At 35.4% G+C, this 18,451-nt stretch overlaps 1 protein-coding gene across 3 annotated transcripts in view; it reads right to left on the bottom strand.

The window, feature by feature from the left end:
• The window catches only part of LOC120514913 (dihydropyrimidine dehydrogenase [NADP(+)]-like), a 1,294,590-nt gene that overhangs the window by 445,647 nt on the left and 830,492 nt on the right, over positions 1 to 18,451 (bottom strand). For all 3 annotated transcript variants that reach the window (XM_039735551.1, XM_039735552.1, XM_039735553.1), the window contains one exon: positions 4,436 to 4,600. In XM_039735551.1, the coding sequence (XP_039591485.1) occupies positions 4,436 to 4,600 (165 nt within the window). The remainder of the gene's footprint in view (positions 1 to 4,435; positions 4,601 to 18,451) is intronic.

The raw sequence follows: 18,451 nt of genomic DNA, 5'->3' as shown, positions 1-18,451 counted from the left end.
TTATTATAATCTGGTCATTATTTTCAACTTTTTTATGTGACATTCTTTTTAAGATTACAAGGAAAAATAATGAAAGACAACGGATTACACCTGAAAGTCTTCAAAAAAGCAATGAGAATTAGCAGTGCACAGAATTCAAGTGCAACAAATGCAGTATACTTGCATTCAATATTTCCACATCCAGTCTTGTTTTTATCAGCAATGGATTTTAAGGTATTGAAGCATTAATTAAAGTATGAAGTGTGGCTGGCACATTAGAAAACATTACACGGTGGATTTCAAAGTGAGCACTACCATAAAGCAATTAATAACATTTTGGCACAAGATACATTAAATAATGCAATGAGTGTACATAACATACAGACTGTACAGTAATGTTAACAGTGCATTAAAAGGGCAAGGGTGAGGGAGAGGGTAGAAATTAAATGTCACAGATTATATACTTTATACTTCATTGAATTGAACACTGCGATCAAAGGCACTTTGCATACATAATAAAGGAGGCTGTCTGTCCAGTAATGTGCTTTATTCACTGTGGCTGGGGTTTAATAATGCTATAGTTATGAGGACTATCATCCGGTATTCATTTTGAAATCCCATTTTATCACTTTGACATCCCTTTTACTGTCAATAAGCTTTTTCCTGTAGTAACCCAATTTCCAGAATATTAGTGTTTCTAAATCAAGGCACAATTGCAGAAAAGACATACAATATAGCTTGTTTATCAAAGCCTTTGTCAAAGAGCCACTTTATAGCTTTACTACCAGATGAGACACTTTGATTCATGTTTTTTGTTGTCTTTAAGAACTTCATTGTATTACCGTTTAGGGAATTCTGAACAACAAGATAGCTTCTTTTCTTGATTTTTTTTTCTCCCCATTAAAGCTCAGTTACAAGTGCCATTTATATTACATAGTTCATCATTTAGTGAAAGAATTATTTGGGCTTTTGAAACCCAGTGTTTAACATAATCTCATTAAAAAGAAGAACACAACTTTTGAAACACACTTCACCCTCATCTAATGCCACATAATTTTTCTTAAGTGATGAAAATGTGCAAAATATAAAATGAACTAGACAGCAATGTGCCATGATTCGACAATGCTATTTAGCGATCTGAATTCTTTTCATTTTGAATAATACCAGGTGTTTTAGTATTAAAATATAAAGATGCCGCAATTTATTATACCATAGAAAAAAAGTTCATTTGTTTCTCTTTTTAATCCCCATTATTCACTGAATCATTTCTTTCTATATGCAACAGCCAGAAGATGGAGATAAAGCCCATCCAAGCTAGGGTACATCTTGTATCCCAATACGTAACTCATTAATGACAATGATGTTAGTTAATCATCTGCACCATCAATGTACTGATAATGGAGCTTCACTAGCTTCTTACAACTTTAGAAACTGAAATACCGTATATACTCATGTATAGGTCGGGTCTTGAAACCCGAAAAATCAATCATAAAATCAGACCCCAACTTATATGCCTGTTCAAAAATGCGACTCTTAATTTTTTTTTTCTTCTTGCCTACTCCAATCTCGCATCAGTTTCTCAGACGCATTGAATTTTGTTGCAGCAGTGCAGTTACCAATTTCTTTCACCACTTCAATAACTTTTAATTTATTTTCTTCTTATCAAACGCTTCATCGTAGATAAGGGATTCTCTGACGATAAAGGTGTATGAGGGAGTGAGATACAATAAACACAAATCAGTGCAAACTTTGCTTCAGAATAGTTTGGGTATTACTGTGTGATCACGTAGGCATAATAAATAGAAAAAAAAGGCAGTGTGCTACGTGGTTACTCTCTCAGGTCGGCGCTAGCATATCATAATCTCTTGGACCAATACCGTGAGTTTTCCAGATTCGACTTATATAACCAACATTATAAAATACCAGAAATTATATTGTAAAATCAAGTCCCAACTTATCTGCAGGAGAACTTATCCGCGAATATATACGATACTTTATTTGGACAGCTTCAATTGAATAACATATTTAAGGGTAGATTTTCAGATATAAATAGTCAAAACCAATGTTCCCTTTAAGCTGAGTGCGTGAGTGATCACTCACACGAATTCAGAGCGTCGCTCATACTTCCCTCAATCGCTCACGGATGCGTCATACTTATCGCGAAAATTGGTGCTCATAAATTTTTGGCTTAAACAAAATGTCGCTCATAAACAATGTTTTTTGCTCACTATATGCTACTCCTTAGAGGGAACATTGGTCAAAAGAAGAAAGCATTAAATACTAGGCATTAAAACTTGTTTCTTTATTTAGTGTACCTGTTTAAACAACACTGATTACTTGGTTGCAATACAGAATTATATTTATGTCATTGATGTGCACAAATAAAGCAAATGGTGAGCTGCTTATAGGCCAAACCATAATCAAGTGTAGGAAGTCTGTCAGTTTTCAAGGAGACTTGCTAACTAGCAACTCACTGAACAGAGTAAAAAATAACACATGAATGCAAGAACTCAAATAGTTTACATTGCTAAGGATTGTACTCTAATGCACAGAACTTGTTCAAATTGGTTATCAGAAGGGATGCTATAACATGTATTTGGTATCTTTAGGGTTTTTTGTTATTAAGATTCATTTTGTGAGATTTCATTTTAGTTTCACTTTGTCCTGACAAAATGTTATTTTTATCCTGACTTTTTTTATTGTTTACATGGCTCATTTTAAATGTGTGACATGATCGAGATTAAAATGGTAATAACATGATGAATTTTCATCTTCTTGTCTTGTCTTGTTTCCGTCTTAGTCACTCTTGTGTACATCTACAGCAGACACTTATGTATGCAACATACTATCTGTCATTTGAGTAAAATGATGCTTTTCCCACAAACAGTGGGAAATATCATTAATTTCTATGGGTTCCTGAATCTGCAAATCATGTTACAGCTCATGCACTTAAAATATAATTATGCAATTATTATTCTACCCAGTTTTCCATTACATATTCCAGAGAGGTAAAGACTATTGTGGCAGAGCTAGGTACTGTCATCTTCTATGATCGCATATGTGTACAAAACATACCTTCTCTGTTTCTTTCCTATCCTCAGTGGATTTATCTTCTTAATGAAGGTGTTCAAGTAGCCTCCACCGGGTGATAAATAAGTAGTGGCTGCACAATCTCCACAATCACATGCATGTGATTAGTCAATCTCCCATCTAACCTCTTTGTTTATCACTCTCCCCCTGTCACACCTTCTTTTACTGAGTACCAGAACTGTCCATTACAAACCACTCTTGCCATTTGCAATTCTGCCCTATGACACAAAGCATCACACTGATTAGAAAGGAAACACTGTTGAAGTATAGCGCTTTGGACACATCACAGTTCCAGAAGGTTTAAAACCACCAATGAAAGAGAAGAGATAACTGTAAAAGGACCATCTCTTCTTGTTAAACACTCATTCATCTTGGGACCTGAAAGGGGAAGAAACTCTTTCAGAAAAGATGCTACATTCACTCCACAAGGGGAGTTAAAATCTAAGCCAATTATGTGACCCTTATTTAAAGACATTTATTGGAGGAATGGAAAATACTTGTAAATAAAAGTGACCAACACAGCTGCAGCCATTTCCAGATACCCTGTCCTCTTTAGTTTGTGGGATAGATAGATAGATAGATAGATAGATAGATAGATAGATAGATAGATAGATAGATAGATAGATAGATAGATAGATAGATAGATCAAATAAGAGATGCTTAAAAAGGTAGAATATGAAGGGACATTCAGAAACAATGAAAAGATGAACAAGAAAACTGGATTTCATACTTTCTTGAAGAGACTGTGAACCATTCCTAGAGATGAACTAGATGAGAAGATGTCATAAACACTCACCAAGAATGCTGAAAATACATAATAGGAGCAGCTACATTGTATCAATGAGCAACAAAGTAATTGATGAGCTAAGACTAGTGACAGCGATGAACACAGCCTGCTGCTAATCAGAGATTCAGATCATGATGTTGATGAGGAGTTACAAATGAAAATGTACACATGTGCATGCTGCTTTGGGCTAACTTACAATTGAGAGTGGATCTGGGATGCCATCAAATTAGGTTTTGACTTTGTAGTGCTAGTATAGAAACGTGGATGGATGATATTAACTTTTGATGAAAGTACAAGTGTTTAACGAGAACTTCCTTCTCTGTAAACATGAAGAACAACCAATTCTCAAGTTTGATGGAAAACTCTCTCTCAAAATATGCAGATTACAGACGTCAAATACCAGAGATTGTGATTAATGATATTTTAAAGATGTTTTTAGTCTTCCAGACAGCACATAAAGTTAAATATTCAAAATTAAAAGCTGGCTGTATTTTTTTCTTCTAATGTGTCTAATATATATTTTTGTCATTAGTAGAACACAAATCCATTATAGAAAGTAGAAGTATAAATATACTTTACATTTTTTGGGAAGTCGGTTTTCAGTTCAGTCACACTTTGACACCAATAAGCAGCTGTCTTCTCACTGATAAGTTCTATATTCAGAAAGGAGCCTTGTCCAGGGCCATATAAATGACCTGAGGTAGTTCCACGTACAATCCTTGGAGAAACATTTGTGACAATATCCTACAAGAGAATGAAAAGTCGCCCAATTTTAGTGTTACCAAATAGAAAAGAATGATCATTTCATATCAATATTAATTTCTATTGAAACAGTAGTATGGCTTTTCATGTGCAGTTTTTCATGCAAAAGATACTACTAAAGAGGCATGAAAACTGCAAATGTGTATTTCCTTAAACTCAACACTTCTGAATGTTACCTTTGGCTTTTTGGTATTACGGCTGAAAGCTTGCATTTGATGGAATTGTTGTATGGCAGAGAATTAAGAAGTCAGATATAGAGAAAAAATTATTAAGTGGAAACAAAACAGATATTTCTCTAATTCAACCCAGTGGTTCGTATTGGTGAATGACTACATTTAGCATTAAGTAAGGAATTGTTACAGAAATATGAATGATACACAATTTATTTTTTCACTAACCACATTTGAATCACATTATAATCAACAGAAGAACAATTTCTAACTAGAAAATTTGTTTTGTTCTCAACCATAATCTCACCTACACTTTTGACTTGCCATTCCTTGGCAGCTACGAAGGCACTTCACTCACCTGAGGCCCATCTTACCTTTAATGCTGAAGTGCTTACACTAATGCAGTGAGTGAGTCAGTCCACTCAGTCTTTATATACTGTTTAGTAAAATGTGCAACTTTTCATTATATTCTTTTAAATTATTTTGCTTATGGTTTTAGTTGTCATTTTGGTTTTGTTTGCTGGCTCTTGACTATCCTCATCTTCTCCTAACGTTCTTATTTTTACTTTAATTCATTCATGTATGTGTTCTTTCAGATTATCCATCACACATTTACAAATTTACTGTATATTTGCTAATATAGGATAACAACACTAGCACATTTGCTTTTCTTGTCCTTGCACTTAGCAGTAATGTCTCACCTAAGAACATAGGTGTGAGGCAGACTCAGACACGGTGTGAAATTCTCTAAGCATCAGCTTCTGCTTGTGTTGACCTGAGACTACCAACAGCTGTTACATAAAACTCTACATGCTTGCCCCTGGAAAAATGTCCATTCTGCCATTCTTTAATTCCATTTTTATATAGTAATCATCAGTTGGAGCAACACATTGGCATGGAGGCTGGTACAGTAAATGTCTGTGTACAGTCTGTATGTTTTACCTGTGTCCACGTGATTTTTTTTTTTTTTGCCACTCTAGTTAGAAATAGAAATAGTAACACATACAAAAACTAAAAATGCATCACAAAAACACAAGCATATGAAACCCAGCCAGGGGAGGAACCCAGGCTGATATGTGACAACCCTGACTAGAGCTGCTTATTAGTTGTACATACAGTACTACTGTATATCACGGTTTCTTAGCCTTTTGTACAGAAATATAAGTAATTCAGTATTTATAAACCACTAGCAAAATACCCGCGCTTCGCAGGGCTCTGACTATATCTGACATTGTCTTTGACTTTCTTGCTTACAATATCTTCTCCTGTGTTGTCAACTGCCCATAGTTCTACAATTATTAATTTACAGATAATGTTAGTTTTCATTTACATCAATTGCTTTCTGTGTATTTTTACAAATCTGTATCCGTATATGTGATAGTTCTGTATTTATTGAGTGGTATAATCTATTCTTGTACTTTGCCTTGAGAGTTGCCTTGGTGGTCTGTGCCTGCACTTGGTGAGGAGCGCCGTGCAAGAACAAAGTAGTTTGTACTTTAGTATTGTATTTCTGAGGTGACCGTGATAGATTGGCCATTCAGCTCTAGGAAGTAGACTACCTCTGTTCTGTTTTGTGTGTTGTATTTACCCCAAATTTTGACACCCACTGCAAGCCCAACATACCGGAAATGGGGCCTTTCTTTGAATTGCCCTTCCCAGGATCTTTTCCCCTTTTCCCTACACATTTTTTTGTCTTCTTAGAAAGTCAAGGTTAGTGGTGCTATTAATTAAGCAGGGCCTGTTAAACTCTGTTGAGGCATTCTTTGTGTGATTTTGGGCTATACAAAAATAAATTGTTGTTATTGTTGTTGTAAAGCAGAAACACCGTGTAAAAGTGTATAAAAAGGACAGAAATCTACAGTGCCAAACAAAAATTATTTTGAAGAATGGAGCAGAGAACCAGGACAGAATGAACATCAAGAGCTCCAGCAGAATGAGGGGTTAAGCACTAGAGTGTCTTTAACACCGGGGCACAGTTGGAAACTTGTTAGGGGTCAATTTAGTACAAATGTTAGGAAGTTTTTCTTCACTCGGAGACCTATAGACACATGGAATAAGTTAGCAGGTAGTGGAGACTCTAGGGACATTTAAAACTCAACTTGATGCTGTTTTGGTGGGAATTATGTGGATAAGATTGGCAAACTTTGTTGGGCTGAGTGGCTTGCTCTTGTCAAACATTTTTCTAATATTCTTACATATTAATGAGGAAGACAAATGGACTCAGCACAAAGTTTAAAGAAAATTTTAAACGCAACCACCAATTATGTCCTGACATCCTCAGTCACCAAGTAAGACCAGGACGAGATGATGTATTGTACATACAGGTCACACTAATGAAATAAACTTAATGATCTCATCTCATTTGAAATCATACTTTCTGTTATGTGACATTTCCTGATTTAAATTTACATTTGTTTTTTCTTGCTTTATTTAACTGCCCAGTTTGGATTTTTAATTTAGTGGAATCCAAACAGAACTTTAGTTTGTATTTGTAATTATGATTTTTTTTTTTAAATTTCTTTGTAATTACCTCAATGCCATTTTTAATGCCACTATTTTCTCGGTTTTATTTTCTCATCACTTTGGTTTCTTCCCAATCATTCATGGTGTGTGACATTGCTTGTATAACAGGATATACGGTCACTCAGATGTCTTTTCCGTATTATAGTCTGCAAATAAATAACCAAATAACTACTCTCTTTGCAAGCTTTATGTTTCTTTTTCCCTGGTTGTGATCTCTACACCCATCTTTTGATTTAGTTTTCAGTTCCATGAATTGGGCTTTGATGTTATTCTTGTTTCATTGTAATCTGAATTTTAAATCGCATATTTATCAGACCACTAGGACAGCATTTTTTCACTTAAGAAACATAGCTAAAGTTAGACCTCTTATATCATTGAAAGATGCAGAGAAATTAATTCACGCTTTTGTTTTCAGTAGACTAGATTACTGTAATGCACTCCTCTCAGGACTACCCAAAAAAGACATAAATCACTTGCAACGAGTGCAGAATGCAGCTGCTAGAATCCTAACTGGGAAAAGAAAATCCGAACACATTTCTCCAGTTTTGATGTCACTACACTGGTTGCCTGTGTCATTTAGGATTGACTTTAAAATACTGCTTATGGTTTATAAAGCCTTAAATAATCGCGCACCATCTTATATATCGGAATGTCTGACACCTTATATTCCAAATCGTAACCTTAGATCTTCAAATGAGTGTCTCCTTATAATTCCAAAAGCTAAACTTAAAAGAAGTGGTGAGGCGGCCTTCTGCTGTTATGCACCTAAAATCTGGAATAGCCTGCCAATAGGAATTCGCCAGGCAAATACAGTAGAGCAGTTTAAAACACTGCTGAAAACACATTACTTTAACATGGCCTTTTTATAACTTCACTTTAACTTAATACTGATACTCTGAATTTTCAATTCTTCATAATAACTATTCACAGTGGCTCCAAAATCCATACTGACCCCTACTCTCTCTTCTGTTTCTTTTTCCGGTTTCTTTGTGGTAGTTGCCTGCGCCACCACCACCTACTCAAAGCATCATGATGCACCAACATTGATGGACTGAAAGCCAGAAGTCTACGTGACCATCATCATCAGGTCCTTCCATGAAAACCCTAAATACAAAGAGGACTGTTTCATTTATGTTAGGTAGAATGCCCAGAGGGGACTGGGCGGTCTCGTGGTTTTTTGTTTTTTCTGTCCACCCTGGCCATTGGACCTTACTCTTATTCTATGTTAATTAATGTTGACTTATGCTTATTTTTTATTGTGTCTTCTATTTTTCTATTCATTTTGTAAAGCACTTTGAGCTACATTTTTTTTTGTATGAATATGTGCTATATAAATAAATGTTGATTGATTGATTGATTGATTTTTCAGTCTTTTCTAATGTTCATTTATAAACTTAGCTACTATTTTTCCTTCAAGCAGCAGACTTGCAATGTTAAAGTTGCAGCAGCAAGTGACTGCAGTAAAGCTGTCTCCACAAGAGTCTTCATCACTTAATTTCAACACAGTACAAATCTGGGAGTAAAGCAAGTCAGGTCTACATGTGTCCCTCATTTTTGGTCATTTAATGGACTTAAATCAAGGTCAGTGATCAAACGCTGTTTTCAAAATTTCCCAGTGCAGCCTGTTTTCAGCAGATGCCACAGCCTACATAGTTAGTGACATAGCTTTTATCTGTTTTTGCTATAGTTTTTATTGAAGAGGAAGATACCAATTTTAAGGGATGACTTATGGTAAGTGAAATAATTTATACAAAAAGCAGCTTGTATTAAAGATTTCCATTTCTTTTATTTAAAAATGTGTTTCTTTGATCTTTTATGAGACAAAGGGAAGCTGGAAAAAATGAGCTGAAGAAGGTGACTGAAAGAAAAAAAAATGAAAACATCCAGAGTAGCATTTAATGTGGGAATACAGCCAAGTTCAGTGGAAATAAAATGCCTCTGGTGAGGATGAAGCTGGGTGCTGTCCCCTATAAGTTCAAACACTTGCCACATTAATAGCACAGGGATGCTCAAAGCTATGCCGATCACTCAGATACAGCACCCCACCAATGACGGGTCACTAATGGCTGCAAAGTAAAACAAATAAATAAATAAACAAACACTGCCAGCCTGGTAGAGGAAAGCACTTCTAAAAAAACCTGTAGGGGATCAACTTCATGCTGTTTGTTGTGCCATCTGTGGCTTGGCTGCATTTTATATACCACGATAATAAACAACTACAAATGCAAGTTTAATGTGTGCCTGGCTGCATATAAAATGCAAACGGGTTAAGAGGCAGGCTACAAAGAAAATGATGGAAAGAAAGGACACAGGAGACGTAATCTTATCTATCAAATTCTACTCCAGCATAAGCTAAAGGTCTAACCTTGGTTTTAACCTAAAATAATATACTTCTGATAATATAAAAATTAGGATCTAACTACTTTGTAGGCTGAAGGTATGTCGACACATTTAGACCCCTTTTGTATGAAACAAGACTCATTAGCATATAGCAATTAGGAACAATTTACATATTTTAATTAAGAACTACCCCATACAAAACAATTAACATAATAGGCATACTAACTCGATTTCATAACATTTGGACATTTTTCCAACTAGATAGACGGGAAGCCTTAATTAGCACTAATTAGTCCTAATCTGCATATGTTTGATAAGGCATACTACTGCCACAATATAAGATTATTTATCCCTTAATCTGCCAAATGCTACTGTTCCTGGTATAAAGGCTTTTCACACTGCATGTACAATCCTTGTGATTTCTCATATGTTTCATTATTACATCTGTTACACATTCTCTTAGTCTGTCTTGCAAAGTAGGTGTAAAATGGCTACAGAGCATTTTCCTAAAAATAAAAATGTTTTTGTTTCTTTATTTAAATAGCTTGAAAGATTTTTCTATATATTGTACTCTCATAAAAATACTGTTTGTAAACAATACACAGTATGTTCTTATGAAAGAGTAATAACCATAAGCATACTGTGAATCAAAACTGAAAACGATTCTTATCAGACAGAGCTTTTCACATACAGTACATAGACAGACAGACAGACAGACAGACAGACAGATAGATAGATAGATAGATAGATAGATAGATAGATAGATAGATAGATAGATAGATAGATAGATAGATAGACTATCATTTAAGCCACCCTATAAAATAATAATTGACTCATAATAGTATTTCTGCTACCTAAAATGAATACAGTAAGTCAGAAAATGAATGGATGGATACAGCATGATTTTTTAGTCTGAGCATAGTGCTTTTTTATATTGTTTATTATGAGATGATATTTAAAATACAGACTCTTAATAATGCAGCTCTTTGTTGTTTTTTGAAATGACCTTTTCCAAACAACATTTTTGAAATGACTGATAATAATATTGATTCTTCAAAGAGTTGATTGTGATGCTGCTTGCTATAAAAGACACTATACAAAAAAAAAAAATGGAAAAAATATTAATGGGTGGCACATGCTGGCCTTAGGGGTAGTTTTAAAGAAAAAGCTAAATCTGAAACTAGCAAATTAAACAAAAATTCAAAATGAGCAAAAGAACACAGACATTGGATGAAAGGTTACTGGAAAAGCATAGTATGGTCACCATCCCAGAGTCGTCTTTTCTTTGTTGCAGGTGACACTGGTATTTGTGGTGCATTTAAGGAAGAAGCCGAATGAGGATCTGTGAGGCGTTTGTTTCACAAATTACACACTCTGATATCCCTTTCCTCTTATACAGTTGCCCATCTTGGCCTTCCCCTTCATTTTCTATTGGGAGGGACGGCCCGTGTCCTTACCCATGCAGGACACCCTCAGAATGGAAGGACTGGGGGAGAGAGTGTACACAGGGAAGTGTGTTTCTCAGAGCACTACCCTACCAAGGTTGCAGCATTGTCTCGGATTCCCACAGGGCAGCATGGGATATGGAAATCTTCAACTCAGCCATGATGGGTTCCGCTGGTGCCACCAGGGGATGTTGCAGGAACTGGGGAGCCCTACTTCAAGGGGTTTCCGTCTCTCCCAGAAGTGCTTTTGGACCATGAGTACGGAAGACTGGATGTACTCCTGGGTGAGAGATAAAAAGAGCTGCCTGGTTGACAATAGACTGACATGTTTCACAAGAAATCTGTTTCATTTTGTCCATTTTTGAGCCGAGAACTAAACTTTAGGAATGCTAGCACCTTGCAGGCCAAGTGAACAGAATAAGAGTTTTTAGTGCTGCTATTACAATTACTAAGGTTTCTCTAATAACCAATTAGCCCTCAGACATGAAAAATGAAGAATTATGAATAAGAATAAGCTAAGGGAGTTGACCATTAGGACATCAAAGTAATGGCTGCTGAAAATGAGGCTTTGCAGTCTTATGTGAATATAAATTAAAAATAAGTAATTTTAAGCAGTAATAGCCGATATAGCAGTAATAGTGTTATATTTTTAAATTTATGTAATGTAAACTTAATAAAAAAGGTGTAAATTTCTATCAAAAACAACAATATTTCTGGATGTGTGCAGACTTTTGACTGCTAATGTACACACACACATATACTGTATACACATTACATATCTGAGGTGCCGTGCTGAGCATCGCTTCCTCTCACCGTGGGTTCTTACTCTGGGCTTGTCACTGTCGCTCAATATTAGGCAAATTTCCCTGTGTCCATTATTCTCTGTATTCCCAAAGGTAATCCATATAAATATGGGGAAAAACATACAAACTTTATATAACAGATATTCTAGTGCACTAGGATTAGCGTTTTGATATGTGGTCTGGACACGATATTTCATATTTTTCTCTAGTAACTGTGCAAATTTTCTGCAGCACATTTTACTAAACGTCAAAAGAACATATGGCTTATTAATTAGCAATACCATATACGTAAACAGTAAAGAACTTTGGATTGTGAAGTTTCCAGCACTGTACATGAACTTCATACAATATTCATGGGAGGCAGCTGTGTATACAGCAGTTAACAACAATGCCACTCACTGTCTGTGAGTCCAGTATCCATGGCCAAATGCTGCCCACTCAGTTTTTTACTCCTTACTCAACATGGGACCTGCAAATTCCTTTATCCATCTCACCGCTATTCAGGTCTTTTACTGTTTTTGGGCACTATACCGCAAATAACCGATCAGAGTGATGCTATATAAGGGCTGACTTTAGAAATGACAGCCTACACTGGAGGTATGTGTTAAAAATCCTGCTCCTTATCCCTGCAACTTAATCAGCTCTGTAAAATCAATTTAATTTCTTGGCCTCTTTTAGCTTCAAGTTGGCATCCATTTCCTCCTGAATTATCTTCTACAAAGCATCATCAGACAGATGAGTTCCAATCTGGTTTTCTCTCTCTGACCCTTAATGAGGCAGGAAACCAGCTGCTCCTCAGCACACACTTTTGTCAGTTGTGCATGGTGTGTGTGTGTGACTAGAGATATTAATGGGAATTCTCCATTTGTGCCTTCAAACCCACTTTGGGCAGTGTCCCCACAGTGCTGCCTAGAGCCCCATCACTACCAAATGTTTGCAAATGAAAAAGGACAACAGGTGGATGACATATTAGGTAGGACTACATAGGCTACCCTGACTTTAACTTTCAAATGACTTTTATACTTGTCATTAAACAGAAATCCAGATAAAGTACAAATACAGTACATTGATATACATTTACTTATTTAATAATGTATTTATATTGTCTGTCTGCATGGAACAGGTACAACATGAGAAGGATATAGCAGGTTGGATAATGGATGGATGGATGAACTAGAGTAATCAAAGAAGTTATTTTATTATTTATTTTGAAATAATTAATCTTGGTTGATCCAGAATGAGCAGCTAGAAATGAGCTGGCAGGTGGGAAAAAATGCAATGAAGGACAGAGACGCAGACAAGGACACCAGCAAAGAGCAGAACTAAAACTCTTCCATGTTCTCAGTGCTGCAAATGCTGCTCTGCTAAACTGTTGTTATTACTGAGGAATTTCACTTTTACGGTTCACTTTACTGTAAGCACAAATCATTACCAGTGACAGAAAAGCTCAACATTATTGAGTACAGAAATATGAATTTAAAAATAGAAACTGATTACAGTATAGCAAATTATATTTAAATACAGTGCATACTTACTGAAGCCTCTATCTCTCCAAGAAGAATTCTACTGCTCAGGGTGTTGTGACCGATTCGATCAATTTGTCAAGAGGACAGAATTTTGGAGCAGTTACAAAAGTGAGCTGCATGCTCTGTGTTGGGGCAATCGAAGAACTGTCTAGACTCAGTTTAATTGAGGGCCAAAAATAACACTTTATATGCCCAATGTGGGTAAAAATATATCATCAAACAGCCACCACTATATTTTCTTTACTCTCTTTTTTTTGTGATCAAAATTTTAATGATAAAATGAAAAAAGGAGTAAAGTAAAAGGAAACTTAAAGTGATAACTGATGTTGGGGCTATGTAAGAACTTAAACTCTCCACCCTACTAATTGGCTAATGGCTAATTAAATAGAAACACAATATAAAAAAATTCTATAGGTAAACTAGCACACATACACACACACACACACAAACTATGCAGGAGAGGTAAAAAAAAATGAAGAAAGGTGGTTTGGAGAAACTGCCTCATTGAGCAACCTTCTGTCACATTTTCTTTACAAACAAGACACACAGGCCCCTCTCCTCTCATCACAATCATATATTCTCCCTTGCGTCTCTCTCTTGGAACGTCTTCCCTCTTTATCAGCGTTTTTTTTCTTGGACATTTCAGCAGTTTAATAAAGCACCCAGCAGCCACGGGATCAAAATCAGCAGATTGAAAACTTTTTCTTAATACATGATATAAGTTAAGTGAGGGCTGCAGTCTGGACAACTGGTGATAATTTGCAGCTAAAGTAAAGTACCATGGCTTATGCCAGAATTATTGTGCATTGTGATTGGATTGCCCTCGATCACATTAAAAACCTGCGTCTAAACACACTGGTGATGCAGCGCAAACAGAAAAAAAATGACTTTCATATTTAACACAAGTGGAAGTGCAAATGTATTTTCTATCCACATACAATAATCAAGACCACATGAAGCAACAAAAGAATCACATATTTATTTATTTATAAAGCACTTTAAAAACAACATCAAGGCTGACCAATAAAAACCCAACATATCAGAGAAACAATAACCAAAGCGTAAAAGAAACAGAACAAAGAAAATGGGGCACAACCATTAAATGATTTAAAAACAAATACAAGGATCTTAGAATGGAATCGAAAACGAACTGGAAGCCAGGAAGCCAAAATCGTGGTAACGTGCACATGCTTTCTTGTGCCAGTTAAAAATTGAGCAGCAGCATTTTGTACCAGCTGTAGGCGAGAAATGGAGGCCTGGCTAATTCCAAAAAAGAAGTGCATTGCAGCAATCTAGACGAAAGGTTATAAAAGCATGTATCACTGTTTCAAGGTTACGTTTAAACAAAACAGACTTGATTTTTGACAGCCGTCTCAACTGGAAAAAGCAAGATATGGCTAAATTTGTGATCATGGGTTTCTCAAATTGAGCCACAGTGGAAAGGTCGATGCAGGGGGTCCCGCTGGTGCCATTGGGTCTAAATAACTTCTGTCTTGTTCTCATTAAAATTTAGAAAATTTAATGCCATCCAACTCCTTATGTCGGCTATTATAGACTGGAATCAAATGTATGTTTTTATTCTAAAATAGTAAGAATACAAGCAGCTCACTTCTCAAAACAGACTCGTCCGGGATGAAACCCGTGAAGTTTTGATTACCAGTCAACAGTTGATACCATTGCACCACCGAAGCAGTCGTAGCAAATGCGCGTCAATGTCGCACCCTAATGTGAGTTCTTTTTCGGCAATTATATTTTTGAATAAAAGCGCACTTGTTCTGTTATATTTGCACCTTTTGTGAAAGTGTTTCTTTGATATTTGGAATTCAGGCTTCACACATTATACACTTCATGTCTACATTTTGTCAATAATTACTAAAACATGAAAAACTTTTCTGTTTTAACAATGTGTTTACATAGATCGTTGTAGACACGGAACACACATGAAATGCAAGTGTTCCAAATAATGATATAGTATTTATAAAAGGTGTCATTTTGCTTGACTTCTCACTCTATACAACTCTAAGCAACTGACACGCAGGTAAACAGACTTGAGCTGAGAAAACTGTGCGGGGTGGGGGATGTGATAGCAGGCTGCTTGCTGTTTGGTGCTTATCCACACATTTACAGAACAAAAGACGCTGACAGAGAAGTGCGAAGCGATTTAAGGTGGGACGGATCTATGAGTTTTTTCATAGGCTCTGGTAATTCTAGTGTTAAATAGCACATTGTCATAGAATGTATCATTTGTGAATTAGAAAATAAATATAACTATCTAGCTTAACCTTAAGCCCAAATGGATGACATTAGCATGATGAATTTGCACTTATTACTGTCTAGTTTTATTGGCTGCAGTATAATATAGGATAAGGTAGTCTATAACGTAGGTTACAGTTGGTAACATACAATTAATTAAACAACAACATGCCATGTCTTCTTGGGGAAGTCTGATTGAGGTATAAGGCATCAAGCGATTCCACTCTGTATCTTTAGTTTCTCAGATATGTGTAGTACCTCCACCGTGCTGTTTCACTCAGGGACGGGGCTGACCTGCTGATAATTATGTCGCCCATTTGGACCTATACCTCGACAGACGCTTTTACGGGCAGACTAGCAGGTATCAAAAAGTTAATGTTCACACCGCGTTCTGTACGTTCTGCTATACTGCAAAATGTGACTTTTTTTTAACAGTTAATGTGTGAACGCAGCACCGCTGACGTGCAATCTCACCGAATGTGAAGAGCTTGTCTCTCTGCAACGTTGGTGCACTACAGAAATGAAACTCATTCACTCTGCTTGTATAAAGAAGTTTGATTTTAACTGTTTTTATGTTATTTTCTGCACTTTGAAGAGCAAGTGTATATATGAAACAATGTCTATGAAAATACAGGACAGATCGTGTCCCTTATTGATTCAGTACACTATGCAGTATTTTATGTTCCAGTATGGGAAAATCCTGTATATAGTATATCAAGACACAAGATAGGAAACAATCAAGGATCGATGACTGCTACTACTGTGAATGGACTTGGATTCATTTGACATTCCTTTATTAACAACATGTGAAGTTTGGTAAGATTTATCAGTTTAAATTAACACATTTATGGAGGGAGGGGGTTAAAAATGCAATTGCAGAAATTTATAATGCATTAATCACATCAGCAGCTCTGTTTATTATTAACAAAGACAGGACTCTTAACCAGTGAATGAGGAGGACAGGCAGGTCTTCAATTGAAAAGCAAAAATAGTATTTTTGACAAAAAAAAGAAACAATTTTGATGGTTTGAGCATATAAATTCAGACACGTGGATTATACAACATGAGTAACGTGAGAATCTTTCTTGTTTTCATTGACTTCTTTCATATCATTTGCCACTGTATAGCAAGGCCTGGCGTTAAGGTTTTACTGTATCATAAACTTTCTACTCTCATTCTGCATGAAAACATGAGATTAAAAATGTTTCTCTGTCATCATTACAAACCACATGGGCTATATAAGATATAAAATAATATCACTTTTGGGAGAGTATTCCTTTAATCAGGGATTCAATTATGTTATTTAATTTAGAAAACAAGGACATTTGTTTAATTACTTTACACATCCAATGGATATCTGTAAGATCATACTGCCCACTGTATAAGAATAATCATCTATCTACAATAAACGACCGCTCAGTTCCTTGAGAACAGGAAATTAAAATAGAAAAATATAACATATGGAACCAATTAAAATAACCAATAGTTAAAAACTGGGTGTGGCCTGAACTGATTATTCATAACAAAACAGTGTGAACAACCCAGAGAAAAGGGGATCGCCATAGAACATGAAATAAATAAAAACAAAGGAAACATATATTTAATTTTAATGTTAATAAAATAATTTCTTCTGCACATACTGTAATAAAAATAAAACTTTTAAAAGAGTACTTTTAAAACAATATGCTAATAAATAAAAGAAATTACAAAAAATATTCTCTACATACATTGGATATTTTTGTGGCACTGGCCAATTATTCACTAGCTGAGAGTCTTGCAAAATTCACAAGTTTAGCAAAATGCAACAAAATTAATACAATAAATAAAAACATTCATGAGCACACAAATAATTATATTACAGTATTACAAACATGAATAAATAAATATAAGTGGGCAAATCAGTAGATAAATAAAATAACACCCTGGTGCAAGCTCTGGAGTACAGAATAGAGACATAGTTCTTTTTAATAGGCTAGAGGCCCCCTCTAGTAACACTGGGGAGGAGAATTGAAAAAAGGCATTTCAGGGGTTAGGGGGCAAATCTGGGAATCTGTATTTAATGAAGTTGTGACCTGAGAACATTTAGCTCTTGGCATTATTTATATCAGGACATTTCTACACAAGAGTTTTAATATTAAACAACTGGAAACCATGAAATTGCCCAAAGGAAGAGAAATGGCACATTATAAACTCAGGTGCTCTACTTGGTATTAAGATAACAGCATATTGTACTTTGGATTAAAAATAAATTATATGAAAAAATGTTTCTTTTCAAAACATGTTCCACATATTATAATGTATGTCAGTGTATGAACATATATTTACAGTAATTCTCTATAAGAAAAAAATTGATACTAGTTCTCAGTAAATAAGTCTGACAATACATTTTTTTGGTAGCATGTAGACAGAAATTATAAATAAATAGGTAAAATAATTGCTTTAAACGGAGATAGAACGATTTTTGAGTACAATACTTGTGTTCTTTTAACTGTCAAAACAAAGACCTGATTCATAGTACAACTCTGATAAGCATAGTTCTTGGAATATAGTAATTGGTTTCCACTTTCCTTACACTTACGCTTACTGATGCTTATGAAATAAATTCTTTTAAACTAAGAAGATAAAATAAAATAAAAATGAAGAAACTAATAACAGTCTACAGAAAACATGCATCTGTATATTAGATGATGGTAAAAACTTTCTTTAACTTTATACTGTACCAAGATTTGTGCATGATCATTTCCCCTCTGCATTAGATAGATAGATAGATAGA

Source organism: Polypterus senegalus, chromosome 14, assembly GCF_016835505.1.
Source record: "Polypterus senegalus isolate Bchr_013 chromosome 14, ASM1683550v1, whole genome shotgun sequence".
Taxonomy (NCBI): Eukaryota; Metazoa; Chordata; class Cladistia; order Polypteriformes; family Polypteridae; genus Polypterus; species Polypterus senegalus.
Note: the sequence above shows the minus strand (reverse complement) of the source record. Positions and strands in the feature narration are given on the sequence as shown.